This window comes from Hylobates moloch, unplaced genomic scaffold (genome assembly GCF_009828535.3).
Source record: "Hylobates moloch isolate HMO894 unplaced genomic scaffold, HMol_V3 SCAFFOLD_3, whole genome shotgun sequence".
Classification (NCBI taxonomy): Eukaryota; Metazoa; Chordata; class Mammalia; order Primates; family Hylobatidae; genus Hylobates; species Hylobates moloch.
The window spans coordinates 144,495,248-144,520,004 of NW_026652278.1; the positions used below are offsets into that span (position 1 = coordinate 144,495,248).

A 24,757-nucleotide genomic window follows, 5' to 3' on the forward strand; every position below is an offset into this window, starting at 1 on the left:
AAGAAGGCCCTTACCTAATCACATGAATCTGTAATTTCTAACTAGTTTATAGCAAAAGATGTGGAGAATTTGGTATTCGGAATTCCCTGTGATTATCTGTTTACTTGTAGACCCAGGTGAGATTAATAAAATTGAGAAAAGAAGCCAACACTCTGAAATTAATCAGTCCTTTTTGATGTGTAGGCCTACCCACATGCCAATCAACATTCAATATCTGTAGCCTCCTTATGCTAGTATTATTTAATCCATTTCCACATATAACTTACCTACTTTCTAAGCTGAGTAAAAAGTTTGAACTGATGACTTTTAAGACACATAAAACAGGCGGAGTACCAGGGTGCACACCTGTGATCCCAGCATGTTGGAAGGCCGAGGTCGGAAGATTGCTTGAGCCTAAGGGTTCAAGACCAGCCTAGGCAACATGGCGAAACTCCATCTTTAGAAAACATTTTTAAAATAGCTGATTGTGGTGGTGAACACCTGCAGTCCCAGCTACTGGGAGGTGGAGGTTGGAAGATGGCTTGAACCTGGGAGGCAAAGGTTGCAGGGAGTCATGTTCGTGACACTGCACTCCAGCCTGGGTGCCAGAGTGACACACTGTCTCAAGAAAAAAAAAGAGAAAAAGATATAAAACATAGCTAAAATTGGCAACAGGCTAACAGATTCTTTTCTTCTTTGAGAACATAATATGTAACTATGCAATTCCTTATAAAGTACTTTAATAATAAGTGACAAATTTATTATTGACTTAGTGAAATAAGTCAGGTATTTTGAAAAGACTTTAGTCAGAAGTGAAATAAAATTTGCAGAGAGAATTTATATAAAAGATTTTTTTGGATTTTCAAATTCAATTTCTTTCTTTTTTTTTTTTTTGAAACGGTCTCACTCTGTCACCCAGGCTGGAGTGCAGTGGGGTTATCACAGTTCACTGCAGCCTGAAGCTCCCAGGCTCAAGCAGTCCTCACAACCTCACACCTCAGCTTCCCAAGTAGCTGGGACTACAGGCTCATGCCATCATGCTTGGCTAAATTTTTTTGTATTTGTTGAGATGGGGTTTTGCCGTGTTGCCCAGGCTGGTCTCCAGCTCCTGGGATCATGTGATCTGCCTGCCTTGGCCTCTCAAAGTGCTGGGATTACAGGCATGAGTCACCGTGCTTGGCCTTCAAGTTCAATTTCTAACTAAATAATAGACCTCAAGTTACTTGGAGTAGGAGTGGGGAACCTAATAAATGGAGACTCTGTGGAAAAGATTAAAGGCATGATATTTTTTTTCTCTATCTGCATGGAATAAAAACAAAATGTTTTTTAAACTCTTTTTTTTTTTCAGTGTACCCTAATGATTCATGGTCCTTGGTTTTCTTCAATTGGAGAAATTAGTTCCCAGTATAGTGTTTGACTTTGTTTTCTTTTTTTTTTGAGACGAGGTCTTGCTCTGTCGCCAGGCTGGAGTGCAGAGGTGCAATCTCAGCTCACTGCAACCTCAGCCTCTCGAGTAGCTGGGACTACAGGCGTGCACCACCACGCCCAGCTCATTTTTGTATTTGTAGTAGAGATAAGGTTTCACCATGTTGGCCAGGATGGTCTCCATCTTTTGACCCTGTGATCCGCCCGCCTCGGCCTGGGGCGAGTGCTGGGGTGTGAGCCACCACACCCCGCGGACTTTGTTTTCATCAACTACTACATGTCAGTTTATCTTAGCAAGCTGTTTTATTTGTTTTTGATTCTCTAGTTGTCTGAGGGAAGTCAAAAGCATGCAAGCCTACAGAAAAGCATTGAGAAAGCTAAAATTGGCCGATGTGAAACGGTAAGTTTGTGTCTATAGATTCTTTTAATAATGGCAATTCTAAATATTAGAGTAAGGACACAGAGCTTCCTGTGAGAAGGATGCATTTCTACCAGAAGAGAAGGGGATCATAGCCAAGGATAGGAACGTTTGATCTCGTAGGATTCACTAATTGTGAGTCTAGATTTTATTATTATTATATATGGCTGCATAGCATAGAAGCATAAACCCTAGAGCCAGACTGCCTGGGTTTGAAAGTCTCCTAAATTCTGTTTTCACTTTTCTCTACTGCAAAATGGGGAATAACAAAATCTATTATACTTCATTGGGTTATTGTGTGGATTAAACTAGTTAATATTTGCAAAGCACCTAGAAGAGGACCTGGTACATGGTAAGCCCTATATAAATGTTTATGTAAATTTTTAAGAGTCTTTTAAAAATTTTTTTTGCATAGAACAAACTGAAAACCATCAACATAGTATCTTTGGCCTTATAATATTTTAAAATTTTTAAAATAAATATTGACCTACTATTTTATTTTTTAAAGTATAATATTTTTCTAAGTATTAGGTTAGAGATTTTGAAAAATCATTTCACATTCTGTTTTCATCATTATCTAAACTATAGATTTATGACTTTAAAAAATATTGAAGATCAAAATGAACCACTAAGCATTTCATCCGGGTCTCTATTTGTATCACTTGATTGGGAAAGAAAGCAACTGGAAAACTTGTCGCATAGTAGAAAGGGATATAGCAAAGCTTTACAGCGGCTTTATGCTTTCAAAGTTATTTCACGTATATTCTTTTATGTGAATCATCAGCACAGTCACAGATAGGAATTGGAGAATAGTCATTTCTGAAGAATATTCAAGGAAAAGTAAACTGGGCATAACGTGAAGCTGTTCTATTTCCTCTTCAGTTGACAGTAGCAACTACCACTTCTTTATTTGTTCCTTTTGTTTGTTTTTTTTAAACACTGGCAATAACTTGTAGAACTACCTTCAACTAATGGTGACATATGCTTGCCCAGAAGTTGTCAGCCAGTCTACTGTTAATCCACTGGAACAAGTGCATCTTGTGGGGAAAAACCCACTAGCAAACATAGTTGCCGCCTGCAGATATCAGAAGAGTTTAGTGGTTCAGAAACGTTCCTAAGAAAGATGAAGTCTTGTGCTCATCCTGATCTTACCAGCCAGGACTTTTCAGAACTACCTAGCCCCTATCTGCTAGATATTATTCTTGATGATGGTGGTGATCCTGCTGTTGGTAAAGAAGAAAAATAGCTGACATGTGTATTCTGCTTACTCTGAGCCAGGCAACTACTGTTCTAAATGGATTTTGTGTATTTATTGAATCCTACCAGCAGTCTAGGGAGGTGGCTACCGTTATTGTCTCCATTTTGCTTTCAAGGAACCGGAGGTACAAAGAGGTTAAATACTTTGGCAAATATCTCAGTGATAGTGATTGTCTAAGATTGTTTGAATGCATTATACTTGGAGAACTATCATTATATTCACATTGGATGTTCACCACTCTGCTTCTCCTGTCTTTTTTTCTCCTCTTGATTTTGTTTTGTTTTGTTTTGTTTTTTGGTTTGTTTTTTTAGAGATGGAGTGTCTCTGTATTGCCCAGGCTGCCCTTGAACTCCTGGGCTCAAGTGGTCCCCCTGCCTCAACCTCCTGAGTAGCTGGTACTACAGGCAGGCACCACCACATTTGGTGACAGTGTTCCTTTTGAAGCATGTATAATTTGGGTATTGATGGCAAATAATGACCATCTTCTTATATTCTAGTTATTTTAAAATCTCTCCTGAGCTGTGCTAATACAATATACACTAACCATGTGTGGCTATTTATATTTAAATAAAAATTAGCTACAATTAAATTTAGTTTCTCAGTCACAGTGGCCACATTGCATATATTGAGTAGCCACATGTGGCTAGTGGGTCTTGCAGTGAAGAGTGCAGATCTAGAAACTTTTCCTCACTGCTGAGAGTTCTGCTGGGCTGTGCTGCTTCTGAGCGTGCTGCTCTGTATATGCAGTCTCTTGTACAAATGCTAGCAAAGGAACGCTCTTCACTTTGGAACCAAAAGGAACAGCTAAAAGCAAAGTAGAAAAATACAAATAGAAAAATACAAGGTAGCTGGCAACCTTAAGAGTCGTGTTAGGCAGTTTGAACTTTACTTGATTTTGCCTCGGATTTATCCTATGATTCTGTACTATAATCTTTGTCAACATTTGGTTTTTGTTTGGGCTTACTTTTCAGGTTTCAGAAATACAAATTGAATATGTATAGCACTATGACTTCTACCTGCTAGTGAGAAATATGGCTAGACATTTCAAATGGTTTTTATTGGATCATATTGTATTTTGAAGCTTTATTCTGGTTTACCTTTAAAGAATAGGTGGTGGGAGGCCTCAAGCTACAATTGTATTATTTCTTTAAATGTATATAAAATATAAAGGATATATTAAAATATTCTTAAAAATTGAAAAATTGTCTAGAACACTTTTAAAGATAATTGTATAACGATCGATGTTGTCTTAAAATGGTACTCACACATATAGACATAATCTTGTGAAACTACTCAAAAAGTAGTATAATTTTTTTCTCTAACATACGACGACATGGTCATCTTAGAGTTCTAACATGAACCTCTCACCTATTTATGATCATTCCGTTCTACATATTAACTCTCATTTAGTTATTCAATATATATAAAAGATACTTGAGATTTCAGGAAAGATGAGAATTGAGCTTGTTCTTATATGTGAATATCTGTGTGTGTATACTTATATATATAATGTCAAAAGTCTAATGCATATCATTTATAAGAAATAAAATGAAATTGTTATAAAATGTATTACCTTACAACATATAGAATTTTGTTTGTCTTAATTGAACATAAAACTATCTGGAATGCAGGAAGAGCGAACCAGGCTAGCAAAAGAGCTTTCTTCACTTCGAGACCAAAGGGAACAGCTAAAGGCAGAAGTAGAAAAATACAAAGACTGTGATCCACAAGTCGTGGAAGAAATACGTAAGTTTGTGTCATACCTTAGGGATCTTGAACTTTGATAATGAAAAAGACTTTATATTTCTAGTTGCCTTCTAACCATTCTCCATGTATATGAGAAAATAAAACCAGTTAAGATAGTATTCTCTTTGTAATACTCTAATTTTGTATTTGTAACATAGTAGGAAAATATTGCTTTAGTATTGCCATTAAGAAGTCTTAATGTGCCGGGCACATTGGCTTACGCCTATAATCCCAGCACTTTGGTAGGCTGAGGTGGGTGGATTGCTTGAGCTCAGGAGTTCAAGACCAGCCTGGCCAACATGGTGAAATCCCATCTCTACAAAAAAAACCCACAAAAATTAGCCAAGCATGGTGACAGATGCCAGTAGTCCCAGCTACTCGGGAGGCTGGGGTGGGAGAATCCCTCAAGCCCAGGAGGTTGAAGCTGCAGTGTGCTATACATGCCATTGCACTCCAGCTTGGGTGACAAAGTAGAACTCTGTCTCAAAAAAAAAGAGAGAAGTCTTAATGTTAGAGCATTGAACAGTGACAACTTTGAAATTATAAGCATTTTAAAATTAAGGAAGATGTGTGGGATAGAAGGATAAAGACATAAAATATAAGGTTAGAGAACTGAGGAGTCAGAAAAAGAGCTAATTTGGCCTCAAGAACTTTGATTCTGTAAAGAAATCCATCATTATCTTCTAGGAAAAATGATACCATAAGTAGAAGAGTTTGCAAGTTGCAGAAAATCAGTCTGTACATTGAGTTGCCTTTTAAATATACCAGTGATTTTTTTTCCTTCTTTTAGACCAGAGTCCCCAGAGCCTTGTTTTGAATAATGTTTATATTTTTTTAAAGATAGAAATGTGAATATTTGAGGAGATAAAAGAGTGTATTATAAAGACATAGCATTTAATTATTTGGGAAAATATTTATAACTTTTTAAATAATTTTCTGTCTTAGCCTGTCTTTTATTTAGGAAACTTTACCAAGTGAAACTTATAGAAAAACTGATATTATAGTGTGTGATAGAAGGCTTTGAAAGAAATGGAAAATATTTGTTATGTTAAAATTAACCTGAGGATAGTTTGATTGCAACTAAGCTGGCCTAGTCCTTGGCAGTGGTCTTTACAATTAAAGAATTTTAAGCAGTTCAGTTAGTGTAAATCTAAAGTTAAACTTCATTTTACAGACAGGTCACTGCTTTGCACAACTCCAGGAGGCACCATTCACATATATGGAGTACATAGCCTAGGTGGTGATATGTAGTGCCACTGGTTCAGCTGATTACCCAGGGTGATTAACAAAGAAAGTTGGAGGCAGAAGAACTCCCTGAGCCAGTCATTGTCTGTAAATTAAGTATTTGGAGAGACATGTCAGCTTTTTTATGCTGACCACAGATTCATTTGTCATCATCCTGCAGAAGAAAGTGCTAATCAAATCTACACCTACAAAAATAAACACCTTAATCTGTTTGCAAGTTTTAACTAATACCAGATGATCCTCAGTGAGCACAAGCACATCACAACAGGAGAGTACTTCACAGGTAGAAGGTTACTGTTAGGAAGCTAGGCCTGCGTATGATTCATCTTCAAAAGGAAACAGACTGCTTGTTCAGGAGGACTTAGAACATTGTGTACCTTATCTAGAGCACCTTCTCATTCTCTTGCAAGAGAACTTCAAACAGTTTTCTTAACTAGGTTGAATACTTTCAGGTGATTTATTTTCAGGATAGCATGACTGTGCCCTCTAGCAGTTCATCATGAAAAATCTGAGTTTCACGATAACCAAATCTGACCCTTCATTTACTCTTACTTGCCTTTTTTCCTGATTTCAGTTTCGTGTGATTCTTGTACTTTTTCTTTGGTGTGCTACCTCTTTGCTTACCTGTTTCATTCTCTTTTATGTCTAGGACCTACAACTCTTAGGTATACCCAAAAAGACGTAAGCTTTACCACTCCACAGCTGTACTGCCACAGCTATTTCCTTGGGCAGGTGACCCTCACTGACATCACCTGCAATTGACTCCCCAGTCCTTTTCTTAATTTTGATACATTCTGCCCACTCAGGAATGAATAAAACTCTTATTTAGGCTTACTAAACTACTGTAACCTACACTGATAGTGACCCTGAGCCGGTGGATCACATTAAGGTTCAGGAAATTAACAGGGATAGGGAATTGTGCCAGACCGATTCATGAAGTGGGGAAAACTTGTATTTTAGGCATGTAATTTAAGATGTTGCCATTCCTTGTAGGTCTGATTCAAGTAGCACTTTTGGCAAACACATCACCTCTTAGGTAATAAAACTTCAGAAAAGAAGTTCAGGGTATACAAAGGACAGTGAACTTTCTGGGGGGTGGAATAACACAGTTGAGGAGGTAGCAACTGAAATTTTAAACTGGTTGCCTGCATTCTGCTGTCTATCTTAACCCTTGAATTTATAACTTTGGAAATTTATTTCCCAACCCGAGGAAAACACGCCATTGTGAATGAGTATATCAGTATATGAGGTCTCACTGAGAGAGCAAACCTGATATTTTCTGGTTTTCAGTGAGTTTTTTTTTTTTTTTTTTTTGGAGACAGGGCCTTGCTCTGTCTCCCAGGCTGAAGTGCAGTGCATGATCAGGACTCACTGTAGCCTCAACCCCCCCAAGCTCAAGTCATTCTCCCACCTCAGCTTCCCAAGTAGCTGGGACTACAGGCACATGCCACCACACCCAGCTAGTTTACTTTTACTTTTATTTTTTATAGAGATGGTGTCTGGCTGTGTTGCCCAGCTGGTCTCGAACTCCTGGCCTCAAGCAATTCTCTCCCCTTGGCCTCCCAAAGTGCTGGGATTACAGGTGTGATTCACCATGCTTGGCTTTTATCATTTTTCATCAACATCAGACTAGGTTATCTTTTAATAGTTATTTATGCAACCATGTAAAGATGGATCCTGGAGAACTTGTAATGGAGTCTATTAGAGATATATTTTTTACTTGGGAATGAGAGAGTAAGAATCCTTCCTTCCTGGCTTTGTGCATTTTTAAAAATTTATTAAAGATTATCACCTTTTTTGCAAGGCACAGTGGCTCGTGCCTGTAATCCCAGCACTTTGGGAGGCTTAGGCTAGGAGTTTGAGATTAGCCTGGGCAAGAGAGTGAGACCCTATCTCTACAAACAATTTAAAATTAGCTGGTCATGCTGGCATGCACTTTAGTCAAGTTTTCTTCCTCCAGTTTTATTACCTTTCTACTTGAGAGGCTGAGATGGGAGGATTGCTTGCACCCAGTAGTTCAAGGCTGCAGTGAGCTATGGTCATGCCACTATACTCCAGTCTGGACAACCGAGTGAGACCCTGTTTCTTGAAAAAGGATTAACATCTAGCAAGATAAAATTCATTATGTCTGGCATACAAGCAAAGACTACCAGGCCTGGAGAGAAGTGGGTAAACATGATCTATAATGAGCAGAATACTCCATCAGTCAAAACTGACCCAGAAATTAGGATCAGAAGACCAGAACATTTAAAAAGTTATTATAACTGTATTCCATATGTTCAAAAAGTTAAGTGGAAATAGAGAAGATATAAAAAAGACCCAGGTCAAACTTTTGGACATGAAAACTACAATGTCTGACATGAAAAATACACTATGGTAAATTACCAGCAGATTAAATTTTGCAGAAGAAAGAATTGATGTTAGTTGAAGATATAGCAATAGAAACATCCAAAATGAAACACAGAAAATAAAGAATTTAAAAAATATGAAAATGGGGCCAGGCTCAGTGGCTCACGCCTGTAATTCCAGCACTTTGGGAGGCCAAGGTGGGTGGATCACTTGAGCCCAGGAGTTCGAGACCAGCCTGGACAGCGTATGGAGTCCTTGACTCCCATATAAATAAAATAAAAATTTAAAAAATATGAAAATGGCATCTGTGAGCCTTAAGACAACTTCAAGGGACCTAATATATGTGTAATTACATTCCCAAATGGAGTATGTTTTGGTGGGAGGAGAGGTTGCTGAGCCAGAAAAATATCTGAAGAAATAAAAGCTAAAGTTTTTCAAATTCAATGAAAAGTATAAACCTACAAATCCAAGAAATTTAAATATTTAAGTAGTAGATGCCAGTGATCCCCTTATCACTAACTTTAGAGAACTTCTTAAGACTTTAACCTCTACTCACCCCAAATCTCCATTCCTCAATGAAATTATTGTTTTTAAAATGCACTTTTTGATAGGGGTTTCATGGGATTTCAGCTATCATGTTAACGCAGAACAGATTATACTGGATTAAAGGCTTATGAGTTTCACAAATTGATTTTAATAGGATTTGGTTCTTAGTAGCATGGCTATAGCCCCCCATATTATATCACTCAGGCTTATCTCTAAGTCTGTCATGATTTATTCAGAGAACAATTTGGTGACTGTAGCCATAACCATTTGTTCATACGGGGCATGGCTATGTATTTTCTTATTTCTCACTAACACCCGTGAGAAATACGTATATTTAATTATGCCAGTTGAATTATTGATATCATTAAGCAAGTATTTAGAAGATTAATTGCTTTGGAGGCAGAGGCAGGCGGATCACTAGGGGTCAGGAGTTTGAGACCAGCCTGGCCAACTTGGTGAAATGCTGTTTCTATTAAAAATACAAAAATTAGCCGGGCATGGTGACATACACCTGTAATCCCAGCTACTCTGGATGCTGAGGCAGGAGAATCGCTTGAACCGGGGAGGCGAAGGCTGCAGTGAGCCAACATCACGCGCTGCACTCCATCCTGGGTGACAGAGCGTAACAGTCTCAAAACAACAACAACAGACATTAATTGCAATATCCAAGAAGTGATATTTAAAAGCAACAATTCTTTAAACAATTTTTAAATTTAGCTATTCTGACCATTATTCAAATGTGACCAGATAAAACATGTTAGTAGAAATTAAATTCCCACCAAAATACTTGAAAATATCTTAGAGGTACTTAAGTAATTTTCTTAGAAAAAAATGCCAGGATGACAGTAAAAAGGTGGAGTAAGGACTTCTGAAACTTTGCCCTTTCTGAAAACTTGAAAAAATTGTTGTAGTCAACTTTTTCAGAACTCTGGAAATTCACCAAAGGCTTACAGGAGCCTACTGAGGAAAATTAGCAGACTCTGAGTAAGAATAATGAGCTTTGTGGTATTGAATTTGCCTATACTCATTTCCCACTCTCACCTCAGCAGTGACCTTGAGGGATAACAACCCTGCATTCCTACTGTCTAGGGGAGCAAAATGCAGCTGGAGCTCTGTAAGAGCCTTGATCCCAAAGAATTGTCATTATTTACATGTTTGCTGGTTCCCTGGAGGACACCAATAGGAAAAACTGTCTTTATTTGATCTGGCCTGGGGTATGCCCAATGCTAAAATCCTCTCTGTGGGGAGTGTTTGTCTATAACAATTATAAACAATAATTTTAACTTCTCAGTTAATCATTGTTGATGAGTAACAGTTGAGGCAAACAGTAGACTAATCAAAAAGCTTAGAAGGGCCAGATGCAGTGGTTTATGCCTGTAATTCTAACACTTTGGGAAGATTGCTTGAGCTCAAGAGTTCAAAACCAGTCTGAAGAAAATGGCAAAACTCCATCTATTTAAAAAATTTAAAAATTAGGCATGGTGGCATGTGCCTGTAGTACTAGCTACTCAGGAGGCTGAGGTGGGAGGATCACTTGAGCCCAGGAGATCAAGACTGCAGTGAGCCATGATCGCGCCACTGTGCTCCAGCTTGGGTGACAGAGTGAGACCCTTCTAAAAAAAAAAGGAGAAACTAAATGATATGTTCATGAGAGCCTTGAAGAGCAACATATTCCTGGAAATATAGAAGGCCTACATGCATGCTTAGGGTTGTTCACATTCTCAGTAAAGACCTGGGACAGTCCCCACATCTAGCTGACCTTGATGCTCTGTGCAAGCAAGAAGCAAAGACTGAGTCAGAGTTACAAACTGCCTTGCTGAGAACGCATGTCGCAGCACACGCAAACCCTCTTAGCAAAGACGGCTGAGCCCTTTGGAAAAGAGAGCCTCTTCATGGAGGTTTAGTCCAAGCGTTTAAGGAAATCTCTGTTCAATTAATAGCTTGACCACTAAGCTAACCAAGTAGAGACTTCAGTGGCCACACTTAAGAACACGGACTTTACAGACTGAGTTCAGGAAAATTACTAAACAAATTGTAACAACTACTACAAGCAACAATCCGGGGAAGGGGGAAGAATCTGCTTTCTAGGGTTGCTATATATATATATATATATTTTTTTTTTTTTTTGAGACAGAATCTTGCTCTGTAACCCAAGCTGGAGTGCAGTGGCACAATCTTGGCTCACTACAACCTCTGCTTCCCAGCCGGGTTCAAGTGATTCTCGTGCCTCAGCCTCCCAAGTAGCTGGGATTACAACGTAGCCTTATATTATTTTTTAAATTAATTATTACTTTTTGTTTTTGAGACACTCTCACTCTGTCGCCTCAGCTGGAGTGCAGTGGCATGATCATGACTCAGTGCAGCCTCAACCTCTTGGGCTCAAGCAATCCTCCTGCCTCAGTCCCCTGAGTAGCTGGAACTACAAGCACATGCTACCATGCTGAGCTAATTTTTGTATTTTTTGTAGAGACAGGATTTCACCATGTTACTCAGGCTAACATTATTTTAAATGTCCAGTTTGCAACAAAAAGATTGCAAGACATAGAAATTAACTATGGCTCACACACTGGAATAAAAATGTTTCAATGGAAACTGTTTTCAATGGAAACTGTTCCTGAGAAAGCCCACGTGTTGGACTTACTAGACAAAGACACTTTAAATATATTCAAAGAGAAATGAAAAACGAGAAAATCAAAACCAAAAATTAGTTTTTTTGTTTTTGTTTTTTTTTTGAGGTGGAGTCTTGCTCTGTCGCCCAGGCTGGAGTGCAGTGGCGTGATCTCAGCTCACTGCAACCTCCGCCTCCTGGGTTCAAGCAATTCTTCTGCCTCAGCCTCCTAAGTAGCTGAGACTACAGGCAGGCACCACCATGCCCAGCTTTTTTTTTTTTTTTTTTTTTTTTTTTTTAGTAGAGACGAGGTTTCACCATGTTGGCCAGGATAGTCTCGATCTCTTGACTTCGTGATCTGCCCACCTCAGCCTCCCAAAGTGCTGCAATTACAGGCGTAAGCCACTGCGCACGGACTTTTTTTTTTTTTTAAACAGGGTTTCGCTCTTGTGGGAGTGCAGTGGTGCGATCTTGGCTCACTGCAACCTCTGCCTCCCGGGTTCAAGCGATTCTCCTGCGTCAGCCTCCTGAGTAGCTGAGATTACAGGTGCCCACCACCACGCCTGGCTACTTTTTTTTTGTATTTTTAATAGAAACGGAGTTTCACCATGTTGGCCAGGCTTGTCTCGAACTCCTGACCTCCAGTGATCTGCCCGCCTCGGCCTCCGAAAGTGCTAGGATTACAGGCATGAGCCACCACACCCTGCCCAAAAATTGGTTCTTTAAGCGGATCACAAAGTAGACAAACCTTTAGCTAGACGAAAGAGAAATAGAAAAAAATTAGTAGCTGGGACTAGAAGTGTGCACCACTACACCTGGCTAATTTTTTTTTATTATATTTTTTGTAGAGACGGGGTCCCACTATGTTAGCTAGACTGGTCTCGAACTCCTGGGCTCAAGCAGTCCTCCTGCCTCAGCCTCCTAGAGTGCTAGGAATCCAGGTGTGAGGTATTGCTATTGCACCCGGCTGAAAGACAATATTATTAAGGAAATACTCCCCAAATTGATCTACAGATTCAATGCTAAACCAATCAAAATTTCAGCTGCTTTTTTGCAGAAATTGGTAAGCTGATCTTAAGTTTCATATGGAAATGCAAGAGATCCAGAATAGTCAAAAGAATCTTGAAAAAGAACAAAGTTACAGACTCAAATTTCCCAATTTCAAAACTCGCTACAAGGCTACAGTTATCAAGACAGTATGGTAGTGGTATGAGAATAGACATACACACTTTGGGAGGCCGAGGCGGGTAGATCACGAGGTCAGGAGATCGAGACCATCTTGGCTAACACGCTGAAACCCGGTCTCTGCCAAAAATATAAAAAATTAGCCAGGCATGGTGGCAGGTGCCTGTAGTCCCAGCTACTCGGGAGGCTGAGGCAGGAGAATAGCGTGAACCCAGGAGGCGGAGCTTGCAGTGAGCTGAGATCATGCCACTGCACTCCAGCCCAGGCGACAGAGCGAGACTCTGTCTCAAAAAAAAAAAAAAGAATAGACATATAGATTAATGGAATGGAATCAAGAGTCCAGAAATAAACCCAATTGATTTTCAACAAAGGTGCCAAGACCATGGAATCAGGAAAGAAATCATGTTTTTAGCTAATGGTATTGGGCACAACTGGATATCCACATGCAAATGAATTAATCTGAACCCCCACCTTAAATCAAAAAAATTAACTCAAATGGATCAAAGACCTACATGGAAGAGCTGAAACTATGAAACTCTTAGAAGAAAACAGATTTATATTTCTTTTTTTTTTGAGACGGAGTCTCGCTCTGTCGCCCAGGCTGGAGTACAGTGGCGTGATCTCGGCTCACTGCGGGCTCTGCCTCCCGGGTTCAGGCCATTCTCCTGCCTCAACCTCCGAGTACCTGGGACTACAGGTGCTCACCACCACGCCAGGCTAATTTTTTACATTTTTGGTAGAGACGGGGTTTCACCGTGTTAGCCAGGATGGTCTTGATCAGACCTCGTGATCTGCCCACCTTGGCTTCCCAAAGTGCTGGGATTACAGGCATGAGCCACTGCGCCCGGCCGGATTTATATTTCTTTATCCTTGGGTTAAGCAACAATTCCTTGAATATGACACCAAAAGCAGAAACAACCACAGAAAAAGTAGATAAATGGACTTCATCGAAATTAAAAAGTTTTGTAGAATATCAAGAAAGTAAAAAGAGGCTGGGCGTGGTGTCTCATGCCTGTGATCCCAGCACTTTGGGAGGCCGAGGTGGGCGGATCATGTGAAGCCAGGAGTTTGAGACCAGCCTGGCCAACATGGTGAAACCCCATCTCTACTAAAAATACAAAAATTAGCCAGGCATAGTGGCACACACCTGTAATCCCAGCTACTCGGGAGGCTGAGGCAGGAGAATCGCTTGAACCAGGAAGGCGGAGGTTGCACTGAGCCGAGATTGCACCACTGCACTCCAGCCTGGGTGACAGAGACTCCATCACAAAAAGAAAAAAGGAAAGTGAAAAGTGAACTCAGGATGGAAGAAAATATTCACAAGTCCTCTATCTGACAAGTGTCTAGTATCCAAAATATATAAAGAACTCATAATACAACAATAAAAAGACAACCCAATTGAAAAATGAGCAAAGGATATGAATGGACACTTCCCCCAAGAAGATACACAGATGGCAAATAAGCACATGAAAAGATGCACAAAATCATTAGGAAATGCAAATAAGAACCCCAGTGAGATACTACTTCACACTTGTATTAGTCTGTTTTCACACTGCTAATAAAGACATACCTGAGACTTGGCAATTTACAAAAGAGGTTTATTGGACTTAGGGTGCCACGTGTTTGGGGAAACCTCACAATCATGGCGGAAGGTGAAAGGTACATCTCGCATGGTGGCAGACGAGAAGAGAGCTTCTGCAGGGAAACTCCCATTTTTAAAGCCATCACATCTTGTGAGACTCATTCACTATCATGAGAACGGTGCAGGAAAGACCTGCCCCCATAATTCAATCACCTCACACTGGGGTCCTCCCACAACACGTGGGAATTGTGGGTGTTACAATTCAAGATGAGATTTGAATTGGGGACACAGCCAAACCATATGAACACCCATTAGGATGGCTATAATGTAAAAATAGAAAATAATGAGGCCGGGCACGGTGGCTCACGCCTATAATCCCAGCACTTTGGGAGGCCGAGGCAGGCAGATCACCTGAGGTTGGGACTCGGAGACCAGCCTGACCAACATGGTGAAACTCTATCTCTACTAAAAATACAAAATTAGCTGGGTGTGGTGGCGCATGCCTGTAATCCCAGCTACTCGGGAGGCTGAGGCAGGAGAATTGCTTGAACCTGGGAGGCGGAAGTTGCAGTGAGCCAAGACCACACTATTGCACTCCACCCTGGGCAACAAGAGCAAAACTCCGTCTCAAAAAAAAAAAAATAGAAAATAATAAGTGATGAGAATGTGGAGAGACTGGAACTCTTAGATTGCTGGTGGTATTATAAAGTGGTGCTACCACTTTGGCAAACAATTTATCTCTTCCCCAAAATATATACCCAAGATAATTGAAAATATATCCACACAAAAATTATTCGTATTAGCAGAAACAGCCCAAATGTCCATCAGCTGATGAATGGATAAGCAAATTGTAAAATAGTACTTAGCATAAAAAAGAATGAAGTATTGATACATGAATGAACCTTGAAAACATTGTGTTAAGTGAGAGAGGCCAGACCTAAAAGACCACATATCGTATGTTTCGTTCATATTAAATGTACACAAAAGGGAAATCCATAGAGAAGAGACAGCAACTAGGTTAGTAGTTGCCAGGGGACGGAGGGAAAAGGAATGTGGAGTGAGTGCTAAGGTGCACAAGAGTTTTTTTTGGGTGATGAAAAAGTGTTCTGGAATTAAATAGTAGTAATGGTTGTACAATTTTGTGGCTATCATAAAAACCACTGAAAGCCAGACTTGGTGCCCCATACCTGTAATCCCAGCACTTTAGGAGGCCAAGATGGGGTGGATCACTTGAGGCCAGGAGTTGGAGACCAACCTGGGCAACATAGCAAGACCCGTATCTCTACAAGAAATAAAAAATGAGCTGGGCATGGTGGCACATGCCTGTAGTCTCAGCTGCTCAGAAAACGGAGGCAGGAGGATTGCTTAAGCCCAGGAGTTTGAGGCTACAGTGAGCTATGATCACACCATTGGCACTCCAGCTTGGGAGACAGAGTGAGACCCAGTCCCTAAATAAGTAAATAAATAAATAAAAATTACTGAATTATATAGTTTACTATGCTGAATTTTGTGACATATAAATTATCTTTCAATTAAAAATGCCATCATTGTAAGTAATAGTTAATGCCCCATTAATCATGGCATTGTTATGTGCTGTGCAGATTAACTTGAAGTACGTAATATACATACAGATACATTTGATAGCACGATGTGTATTTAACTCTAAAGTAAAAGTAAATACTTCCTGCTATGAGATTACTTTCTTATCACTAAAATTTTTTTTAGAGTCACACTTATCGTGGTCTTATAATACCTATATAGTAAAATTCTTATCGTTAAATTTAACTTATTTTGTTGTATCTTGGTATGGTGAGTTGTTTGAAAAACATCTCATTTAAACTTACATGTTGTCTTTAAAGGAGCAAGTACAATGATGATGGACACTTAGGAAAGGGAAATTGTTCACTTTGACTTTCCATTAATTACTAATATTACTGCAACTCCCTAAATTTCCTTGGGAATTTGCAAGAGTTTGTAAAATACAATATTATGTCACTATTTCTGCTTTTTTCATAGCCATTTTATACATAAATTTTATAAAAATTTTGTTCATATGAAAAAATATAAATGTATACATAGCTAAAGATAATTTTATATATATATATATAAATACATTTCATTTTATATATATAATTTTTTTTTCAGGCCAAGCAAATAAAGTAGCCAAAGAAGCTGCTAACAGATGGACTGGTATGTACTATAATAATGCTGATAAACTATAGCTAAACTCCCTTCACACTGTGATGTGAAATTCAGATACCTTGTGCTAGCTTTGTTCAAGAAAGGACGTTAATGAAAAATATATGCATTACTCAAATGTTTACATATTAAATTATTTCAGTTATTTAAGGTTTTTTAAAAAATCTTATGAGTCATTTTGTAAAGCATAAGATATTTTTGTAAAACTAATGATTGCTTCCAGTTTAACTTTTGTGCAACTTTTCCCAAGATAAGTCACTTGGGCTAATCACTTAACTTTCTTTTTTTTGAGACGGAGTCTCGCTCTGTCACCCAGGTTGAAGTGCAGTGGCGCAATCTCAGCTCACTGCAAGCTCCGCCTCCCGGGTTCATGCCATTCTCCTGCCTCAGCCTCTCCAAGTAGCTGGGACTACAGGTGCCCGCCACCATGCCCGGCTAATGTTTTGTATTTTTAGTAGAGACGGGGTTTCACCGTGGTCTCGATCTTCTGACCTCGTGATCCGCCCGCCTTGGCCTCCCAAAGTGCTGGGATTACACGCGTGAGCCACCGTGCCCGGCCCAACTTTCATATATATTAATGTAAGATACACTTTAAGATAATGAAATCTTAAAGATTTATTGTCTTGATAATAATAATAATAGCTAAGTTTTGTTGAAGACTATTTGCCAGTTATTGTAATGTCTATGGTTCATTCTCATTTTATCTCCATGATGATCTTGTGAGGTAGATATGATTATTATCCCTAATTTAGGAGACAAAACTAAGACCCTCAGGAGTCCAAGGCTACACATATGTCAGACAGCAGAACAGGAATTATAATCCAGCTTTTTTGGCTGGACTTAAAGTGACGATGTTTAGTCAAAGGCGATTAGTCACTGGAAGAACAGACGCTGGAGCCAGGTTTCTCTGACTCCCTGTCCAGGCCTCTGTTTCACACAAAAAATATAATAATTATTTTTTTCCTACTCTATTTTAGAATTAAATAGATTGGTAAAATCAATATAATTGGCCTTTTGGATTTTTTTTTTCTGAAATTGCAGTTTTATTTATTACAAAGTTATTTCTTAAGTAAGGTAATGCTTTAGTGATAAGAACAGAGAGTGAAACAGCAAACTGACATGAAATAAGTGTCCCACAAAGCATAAATAAATGTGGATTTTTAGGTTAAAAATAAGATAGGAATCCAAGGTAATTACCCCCAGTATTCTCAACAAAGAGGCTCAGCACACAGTAGGCACAGGCAGCATGTGTGTGTAGTGGGAGGAATGTGGCTTTGAAAAGAATCCAAGCTGTTCTCCTTACTTGCTGTGTGACCTCTTGACCCTCTCTCAGCCTACTTCCTCATCTGTTCATCGTGAATAAATAATACCTACCTCCCATTTTGGGAGGATTAAATGAGAGTTTGTAAGCCCTTCAGCACCATGTTGGACACGTAGATAAATACTCCCCTTTTCCTTTTCTTCTCTTAAAAAAGTTCATGTTTTCCAATTGATCATAAACTTCCAAAATTATAATTGGAAAAACATTTGGAATGGCTTTTTTTTTTTCCTATCCTATTAAGCTGCAGAAGAACCTGGGACTTTTAAAACCATGAGGAAGAAAGATATTTTTAGAACAGCAGAAACAGCTGTTAAGAACTATATTTCCATTTAAAGTTACAGCTTACTCCTTCCAGCTTCCAGCTTAAACGTGTTATGAAAAGACAGAGATAAGAGAGAAAGCATCACACCTCAGAAAACTGCCACCTTCACAACAAACAAAAAGAAAACAGTAATAAGAATTATTTTTTTCCTAGTCTATTTTAGAATTAGGTAGATTGGGAAAATCAATATAACTGGCCTTTAGTTTGTCTTTTAATGAAATCACAGTCTTATTTATCATACAGCTTTTAAAGTTTAATATTCATATTAAAATTATCATATAGAAAGAAAGTTTGCTTTCTTTTCACTTAAAAAAGTCCTGGCCGGGCATGGTGGCTCATGCCCGTAATCCCAGCACTTTGGGAGGCCGAGGCAGGAGGATCACTTGAGGTCAGGAGTTTGAGACCAGCCTGGCGAACATGATGAAACCCTGTCTCTACTAAAAATACAAAAATTAGCCAGGCATGGTGGTGCATACCTGTAATACCAGCTACTCAGGAGGCTGAGGTAGGAGAATTGCTTGAACCCAGGAGGCGGAGGTTGCAGTGAGCTGAGATCGTGCCACTGCACTCCAGCCTGAGCAAGAGTGAGACACTGTCTCAAGAAAATAAAAAAGTCCTTAAAAATGTAGCTAGAATTGAGAATATATACTGTTCAACAATTCAGTATCTCAGTTTCATAGGATGAGAGATTACCTCAGAGTCTAAGTATAGAAATGCCACATCTAAATGTTTTGTGATATTAAGTATACTTTAAGTGTGACTTCAATTATGTCATATGAAACCTTGCTTAATAATTAAGATGGTGAGGTTTTTGTAAACACATATGAGAGGGATCTTAATGAGTGAAGCGGGATAGGTGTTGTGAGGGCCTAACCTAGATTCATTGCAAATGATACTGCCCATCCTATTCCTATAGGTATCTTTGCTGTGCCACCGTATAAATCAAACAGAAATTCTGTCAGTCTTAAGGTTGTTTCTTTAAAAGAGAAAAATTATTCTATATCCATTTATAAAAATTTCTACATTAAATAGGGAAATTATTTGACAGAGAATGAACTATCAAGATTCTCAGTGACATTATCTTGAAGGCCGACATCCAGTGGCCCAAAGAAATGTTTAATCAGAGTCTTCTTTGAATTGCTCCATTAGGCATTGTTGTGGAGAGGTTTTTATTTGTTCTTTTTCTTGCTTTTAACCTTTAAACATTTATAGTGAAATGATTTCTTATCTTCCTATGAATCAGGAAATCCTTCCTGTAGAGGCTATTCAATAGTCTTACCCTGGTGCCTCATTCTCATTTCTGATCCAGGTTTGAAGTTTGTTTCCTGCAAGCTTCCTACATTGTTGTATCTGTTCTCTCATTTCCTAGAAATCTTTCTATATTCATGAAGCCTATCCTGTAAGCTATACATATAAGACTTGGCCTTTTCTCTCTGAGACACCTATCACTTTGTAATTGTTTAGTAATAAATTATTTTTTTTCGCTCTTATGTCAACTTGAAGGCATAGGTTTTTCACATTCTGTAATACCTGCAGTGCACCTGATACTTGTCTTATGTAGCAGCAGACATAACATTTGGATGTGAGTAGCAAGAATGTACTGGTTGGGCAGAGACTGGTAAAAATTATCCTAGAATATCTTATGGTGTTATTTTAACATTCTCTCTTAGGTTGTTAGGAAAAGTAAAGATTCATTTTAGATTGTTACAAAGAGTAAAGATCATTTTAATATCTGTTGACATTCCATAACACTTTGATTGAAAGAAGTTAATTTTGTTAACATTATTCTATTTGATGCAGTAGTATTCTCCATAAAATTCATTCCAGAAAGGTGTTTATCAATATTTGACACTTGGAAATAAACTTCCATAGAAAAAACATTTTAAAAAGTGATCAAACTCCAAACTCCACGTATTAGTTTGCTAGAGATGCCGGAACAAAATATCACAGATAGGGTGGCTTAAACAACAGAAATTTTTCTCACCATCCTGGAGGATCAAATTTCAAGATCAAGATGTTGGCAGGTTTGGTTTCTTCTGTAGGTCTTTCTTCTCCCTGTGTCCTCTCACAGTTTTTCCTGTGTCTCTCAATGTGTCCAGATTTCCCTTTTTTTTTGGAAATGGAGTCTTGCTGTGTCGCCCAGGATGGAGTGCAGTGGTGCAATCTCAGCTCACCACAACCTCCACCTCCCTGGTTCAAGCAATTTCCCTGCCTCAGCCTCCCGCGTAGCTGGGATTATAGGCTCACACCACCATGCCCGGCTAATTTTTTTTGTATTTTTAGTAGAGACGGGGTTTCACCATGTTGGCCAGACTGGTCTCTCAAACTCCTGACCTCAGGCAATCTGCTTGCCTCGGCCCTACAAAGTGCTGGCATTACAGGCATGAGCCACCACTGCAACCAGCCAATCCTTTTCTTCTTCTTCTTTTTTTTTTTTTTTTTTTTGAAACGGAGTCTTGCTTTGTCGCCAGGCTGGAGTGCAGTGGCGCGATCTCAGCTCACTGCAACCTCTGCCTCCCGGGTTCAAGCGATTCCCCTGCCTCAGCCTCCGGAATAGCTGGGACTACCGGCGCACGCCACCACATCCAGCTAATCTTTTTGTATTGTTAGTAGAGACAGGATTTTACTTTGTCGGCCAGGATGGTCTCGATCTCTTGACCTCGTGATCCTTTTCTTATAAAGACACCAATCCTACTGGATTAGGGCCCGCCCCAATGACCTCATTTTAACTTAATCACCTCTTTAAAGATCTGTTTCAATATAGTCACATTCTGAGGTAGTAGGGGCTAGGACTTCAACATACAAATTTGGAGGGAAATGATTCATCCCATAACATTCCAGAAGAACCTATTCTCACCCTTTACTTCATTATCACTACTAATAGAGTGTTTAACATTTTACAGAATACCCTGACAAGCTATAAAGTCTTATACCATTATTTTTTCTGTGTGTATAATACATTTTCATCATAAAGGTTGTGTATGTACATTAAAGAAATGTATGAAATTAAGAAAAGGCTGGACATAGTGGCTCACACTTGTAATCCCAGCATTTTGGGAGGCCGAGGTGGGTGGATTGCTTGGGCTTGGAGTTCGAGACCAGCCTGGGCAACATGGTGAAACCTCATCCCTACAAAAAATACAAAAGTTGCCAGGTATGGTGGCGCACGCCTGCTGTCTCTGCTACTCGTGGGGCTGAGGTTGGAGGGTTGCCTGAGCCTAGAAGGTAGAGACTGCAGTGAGCTGACATTGCACCACTCACTGCACTCCAGCCTGGGAGACAAAGCAAGATCCTGTCTCAAGGAAAAAAAAAAAAAAGGAAAAAAATCCACTGTTCCTCCCACCATCCCCAGTGCAGCCACTGTGAGCACACTGGCACGGTCCTGCCTCCCTCACTAGCTTCCTGATGAGTAGACATTTAGATTGCTTTTATTTTTTCTATTATGGCACTAGGATAAAGACCCTTGACCAAAAGTCCTTGTACACAGATTGTTTTATTTCCTTGGGATAAATCCCTTGAAGTAGACATACCACTTTTTTTCAGTCGTTAATGCATTTTAAATCCCCCCAGGGGATGCTGAGGACATTTCTGTTCTTAGTCTTAAGAGAACCCCTTTCCCTGCTCCCCACCCCCTCTCCCTAGTACTGGCCTGATTGTCTGGAAGCCATTACTGTCTGTGGGACAGGAAAAAGGGTCTGGAGAGAATGTGTTCCCTTTGGGAACAGGAGCAACTTTAATTCCTGAGGCAACAGCCCTGGCCTCTGCTGTGGAAATGTAGAAGAGACACCATTAACCTGTCCCTGTTTTTGTATTATTCTTAAGTCTGGTATTTAGCAGCAAGCAGCTTACAGAATTTTTAAGTATGAGATCTATTAACTTGTTCATAACAGTATTTAAATACTTTTTTTTTGATACAGAATTTCACTCCTGTTGCCCAGGCTGGAGTGCAATGGTGTGATCTCGGCTCACTACAACCTCCGCCTCCCAGGTTCAAGTGATTCTCCTGCCTCAGCCTCCCGAATAGCTAGGATTACAGGTGCCCGCTACTGACCATGCCCAGCTAATTTTTGTACTTTTAGTAGAGATGGGTTTTACCACATTGGCCAGGCTGGTCTCAAACTCCTGACCTCATGATCCACCCGCCTCGGCTTCCCAAAGTGCTGGGATTACAGGCATGAGCCACCGCACCTGGCCTTAAGTACTTTTTAATTAGTTGCCATTACTCTTAAAAATACAGAAAACTCCTTATTTTGATATATCTGAAAGTTAATAGAAGGAAGTAAAAGAACAATGAAGATAATTATACTTGAAATGTTTTATGATTGTGTTTTTCTCAAAATTATTTCTCAATTTTCTTTATAGATAACATATTTGCAATAAAATCTTGGGCCAAAAGAAAATTTGGGTTTGAAGAAAATAAAATTGATAAAACTTTTGGAATTCCAGAAGACTTTGACTACATAGACTAAAATATTCCATGGTGGTGAAGGATCTACAAGCTTGTGAATATGTAAATTTTAAACTATTATCTAACTAAGTGTACTGAATTTTCGTTTGCCTGTAACTGTATTTATCATTTTATTAATGTTAAATAAAGTGTAAAATGCAGATGTTCTTCACCCCTTTTGGTAGATCAAAAGCAGGATGATAACCATATCCCCCCGGTGCTTGTCAAAATAGGACAATACAAATAAAGCCATCCATCTCAGTCCAGGCAGATTTACAAATGATTTTTTTTAAGATCAAAACCATGACGTGATAATGCTTTAGTTTTGTTTAAATATTAATATTAACTATTAAGGGTGTATTTGGGCTGGGCATGGTGGCTTGCGCCTGTAATCCCAGCGCTTTGGGAAGTTGCGGCAGGCAGGTCACTTGAGCTCAGGAGTTCAAGACCAGCCTGGCCAACATGGCAAAACCCCATCTCTCTTAAAAATACAAAAAGTAATTTCAACTACTTGAGATACTGAGGCAGAAGAATTGCTTGAACCCAGGAGGTGGAGGTTGCAATGAGCTGAGATTGTGCCCCTGTACTTTAGCCTGGGCAACAGAGCAAGACTCTGTCTCAAAAAAAAAAAAAGTGTATTTGAAGGATCCATCATACATATACACACACCTAAATGCTTGGAAATAACCTTTAAAATCCTAATGGCTGCTCTCCTATTTCCCAACAGTGACCGAACTCAGTATTCTGCATTATCTTTGCAAATTTCCCACAAAAAAAAATACAGAAAGTTGGTATTCCTCAAATTTAGTTAAGTGGTAATTCCTCAGACATGAAAACTACTTTTTTCTTTTGAGTTTTTGATACCTTTCTCCTAGAAACAACAAGTGCATGGCCATTTGTCTTGATTTATGCACTTTTTATAAGATGATATACAGTCATGTGTCACTTATAAATGGGGAAATGTTTTAAGGAATGCATCATTAAGCCATTTTGTCATTGTGCTAACATCACAAAGTGTACTTACATAAAGCTAGATGGTATAGCCTACTACACACCTAGACTAGATGGTATAGCCTATTGCTCCTAGGCTACAAACCTGTACGGCATATTATGGTACTGGAGACTGTAGGCAATTGTAACACAATGGTAAGTATTTGCATATCTAAACATAGAAAAAATATAGTAAAAACACAGTATAGGACTGCGCGCAGTGGCTAACTCCTGTAATCCCAGCACTTTGGGAGGCCGAGGCAGGTACATGACCTGAGGTCAGGACTTCGAGACCAGCCAGGCCAACATAGCAAAACCCTGACTCTACTAAAAATAAAAAAAAATTAGCCAGGTGTGGTGGCGCATGCCTGTAGTCCCAGCTACTCAGGTAAGCTGAGGCACAAGAATTGCTTGAGCCCAGGAGGCAGAGGTTGCAGTGAGCCGAGATTGCACCACTGCACTCTATCCTGGGCAACAGAGTGAGACTCTGTCTCAAAAAAAAAAAAAACAGTGTAAAAGATAAAAATGGCACACCTGTCAAGGGCACTTACCATAAATGGAGCTTGCAGGACAAGAAGTTGCTCTGAGTGGCCAGGTGCAGTGGCTCACGCCTGTAATCCCAGCACTTTGGGAGGCCGAGAACGGCGGATCACGAAGTCAAGAGATTGAGACCATCCTGGCCAACATGGTGAAACCCCGTCTGCTAAAAAAGAAAATACAAAAATTAGCCAGTCGTAGTGGTATGCGCCGATAGTCCCAGCTACTCAGGAGGGTGAGGCAGGAGAATCGCTTGAACCTGGGAGGCAGAGGTTGCAGTGAGCCTAGATTGCACCACTGCACTCCAGCCTGGGCAACAGAGTGAGACTCCATCTCAAAAAAAAAAAAAGAAGCTGCTCTGAGTGAGTGAGTGGTGGGTGAATGTGAAGGCCTAGGCACATGACTACACACTACTCTAGACTTTGTAAACACTGTACACTTGGGCTACACTCAATTTATAAAACTATTTTTTCCTGTAATAACTTTAGCTTACTACAGTTTTTTACTTTATAAATTTAAATTTTTTAAATGTTTTGACTCATAAAAGATTTAGTTTAAAACATATACAGCTGTACAAAAACATTTTTATTAAAAATTATT

The 24,757-nt window shown here is 39.4% G+C and overlaps 1 protein-coding gene across 4 annotated transcripts in view; it reads left to right on the forward strand.

The window, feature by feature from the left end:
* MND1 (meiotic nuclear divisions 1) overlaps positions 1-22,891 on the forward strand; it is a 70,583-nt gene extending 47,692 nt beyond the window's left edge. For 2 of the 4 annotated variants that reach the window (XM_058436839.1, XM_032148450.2), the window contains exons 5-8: positions 1,730-1,804; positions 4,712-4,826; positions 16,487-16,531; positions 22,546-22,891. In XM_058436839.1, coding sequence (XP_058292822.1) covers positions 1,730-1,804; positions 4,712-4,826; positions 16,487-16,531; positions 22,546-22,652 — 342 coding nt within the window. In that variant the 3' untranslated portion in view covers positions 22,653-22,891. The remainder of the gene's footprint in view (positions 1-1,729; positions 1,805-4,711; positions 4,827-16,486; positions 16,532-22,545) is intronic. The other 2 variants (XM_058436841.1, XM_058436840.1) reach the window with 2 other exon arrangements.
* Positions 22,892-24,757: the final 1,866 nt, after the last annotated feature.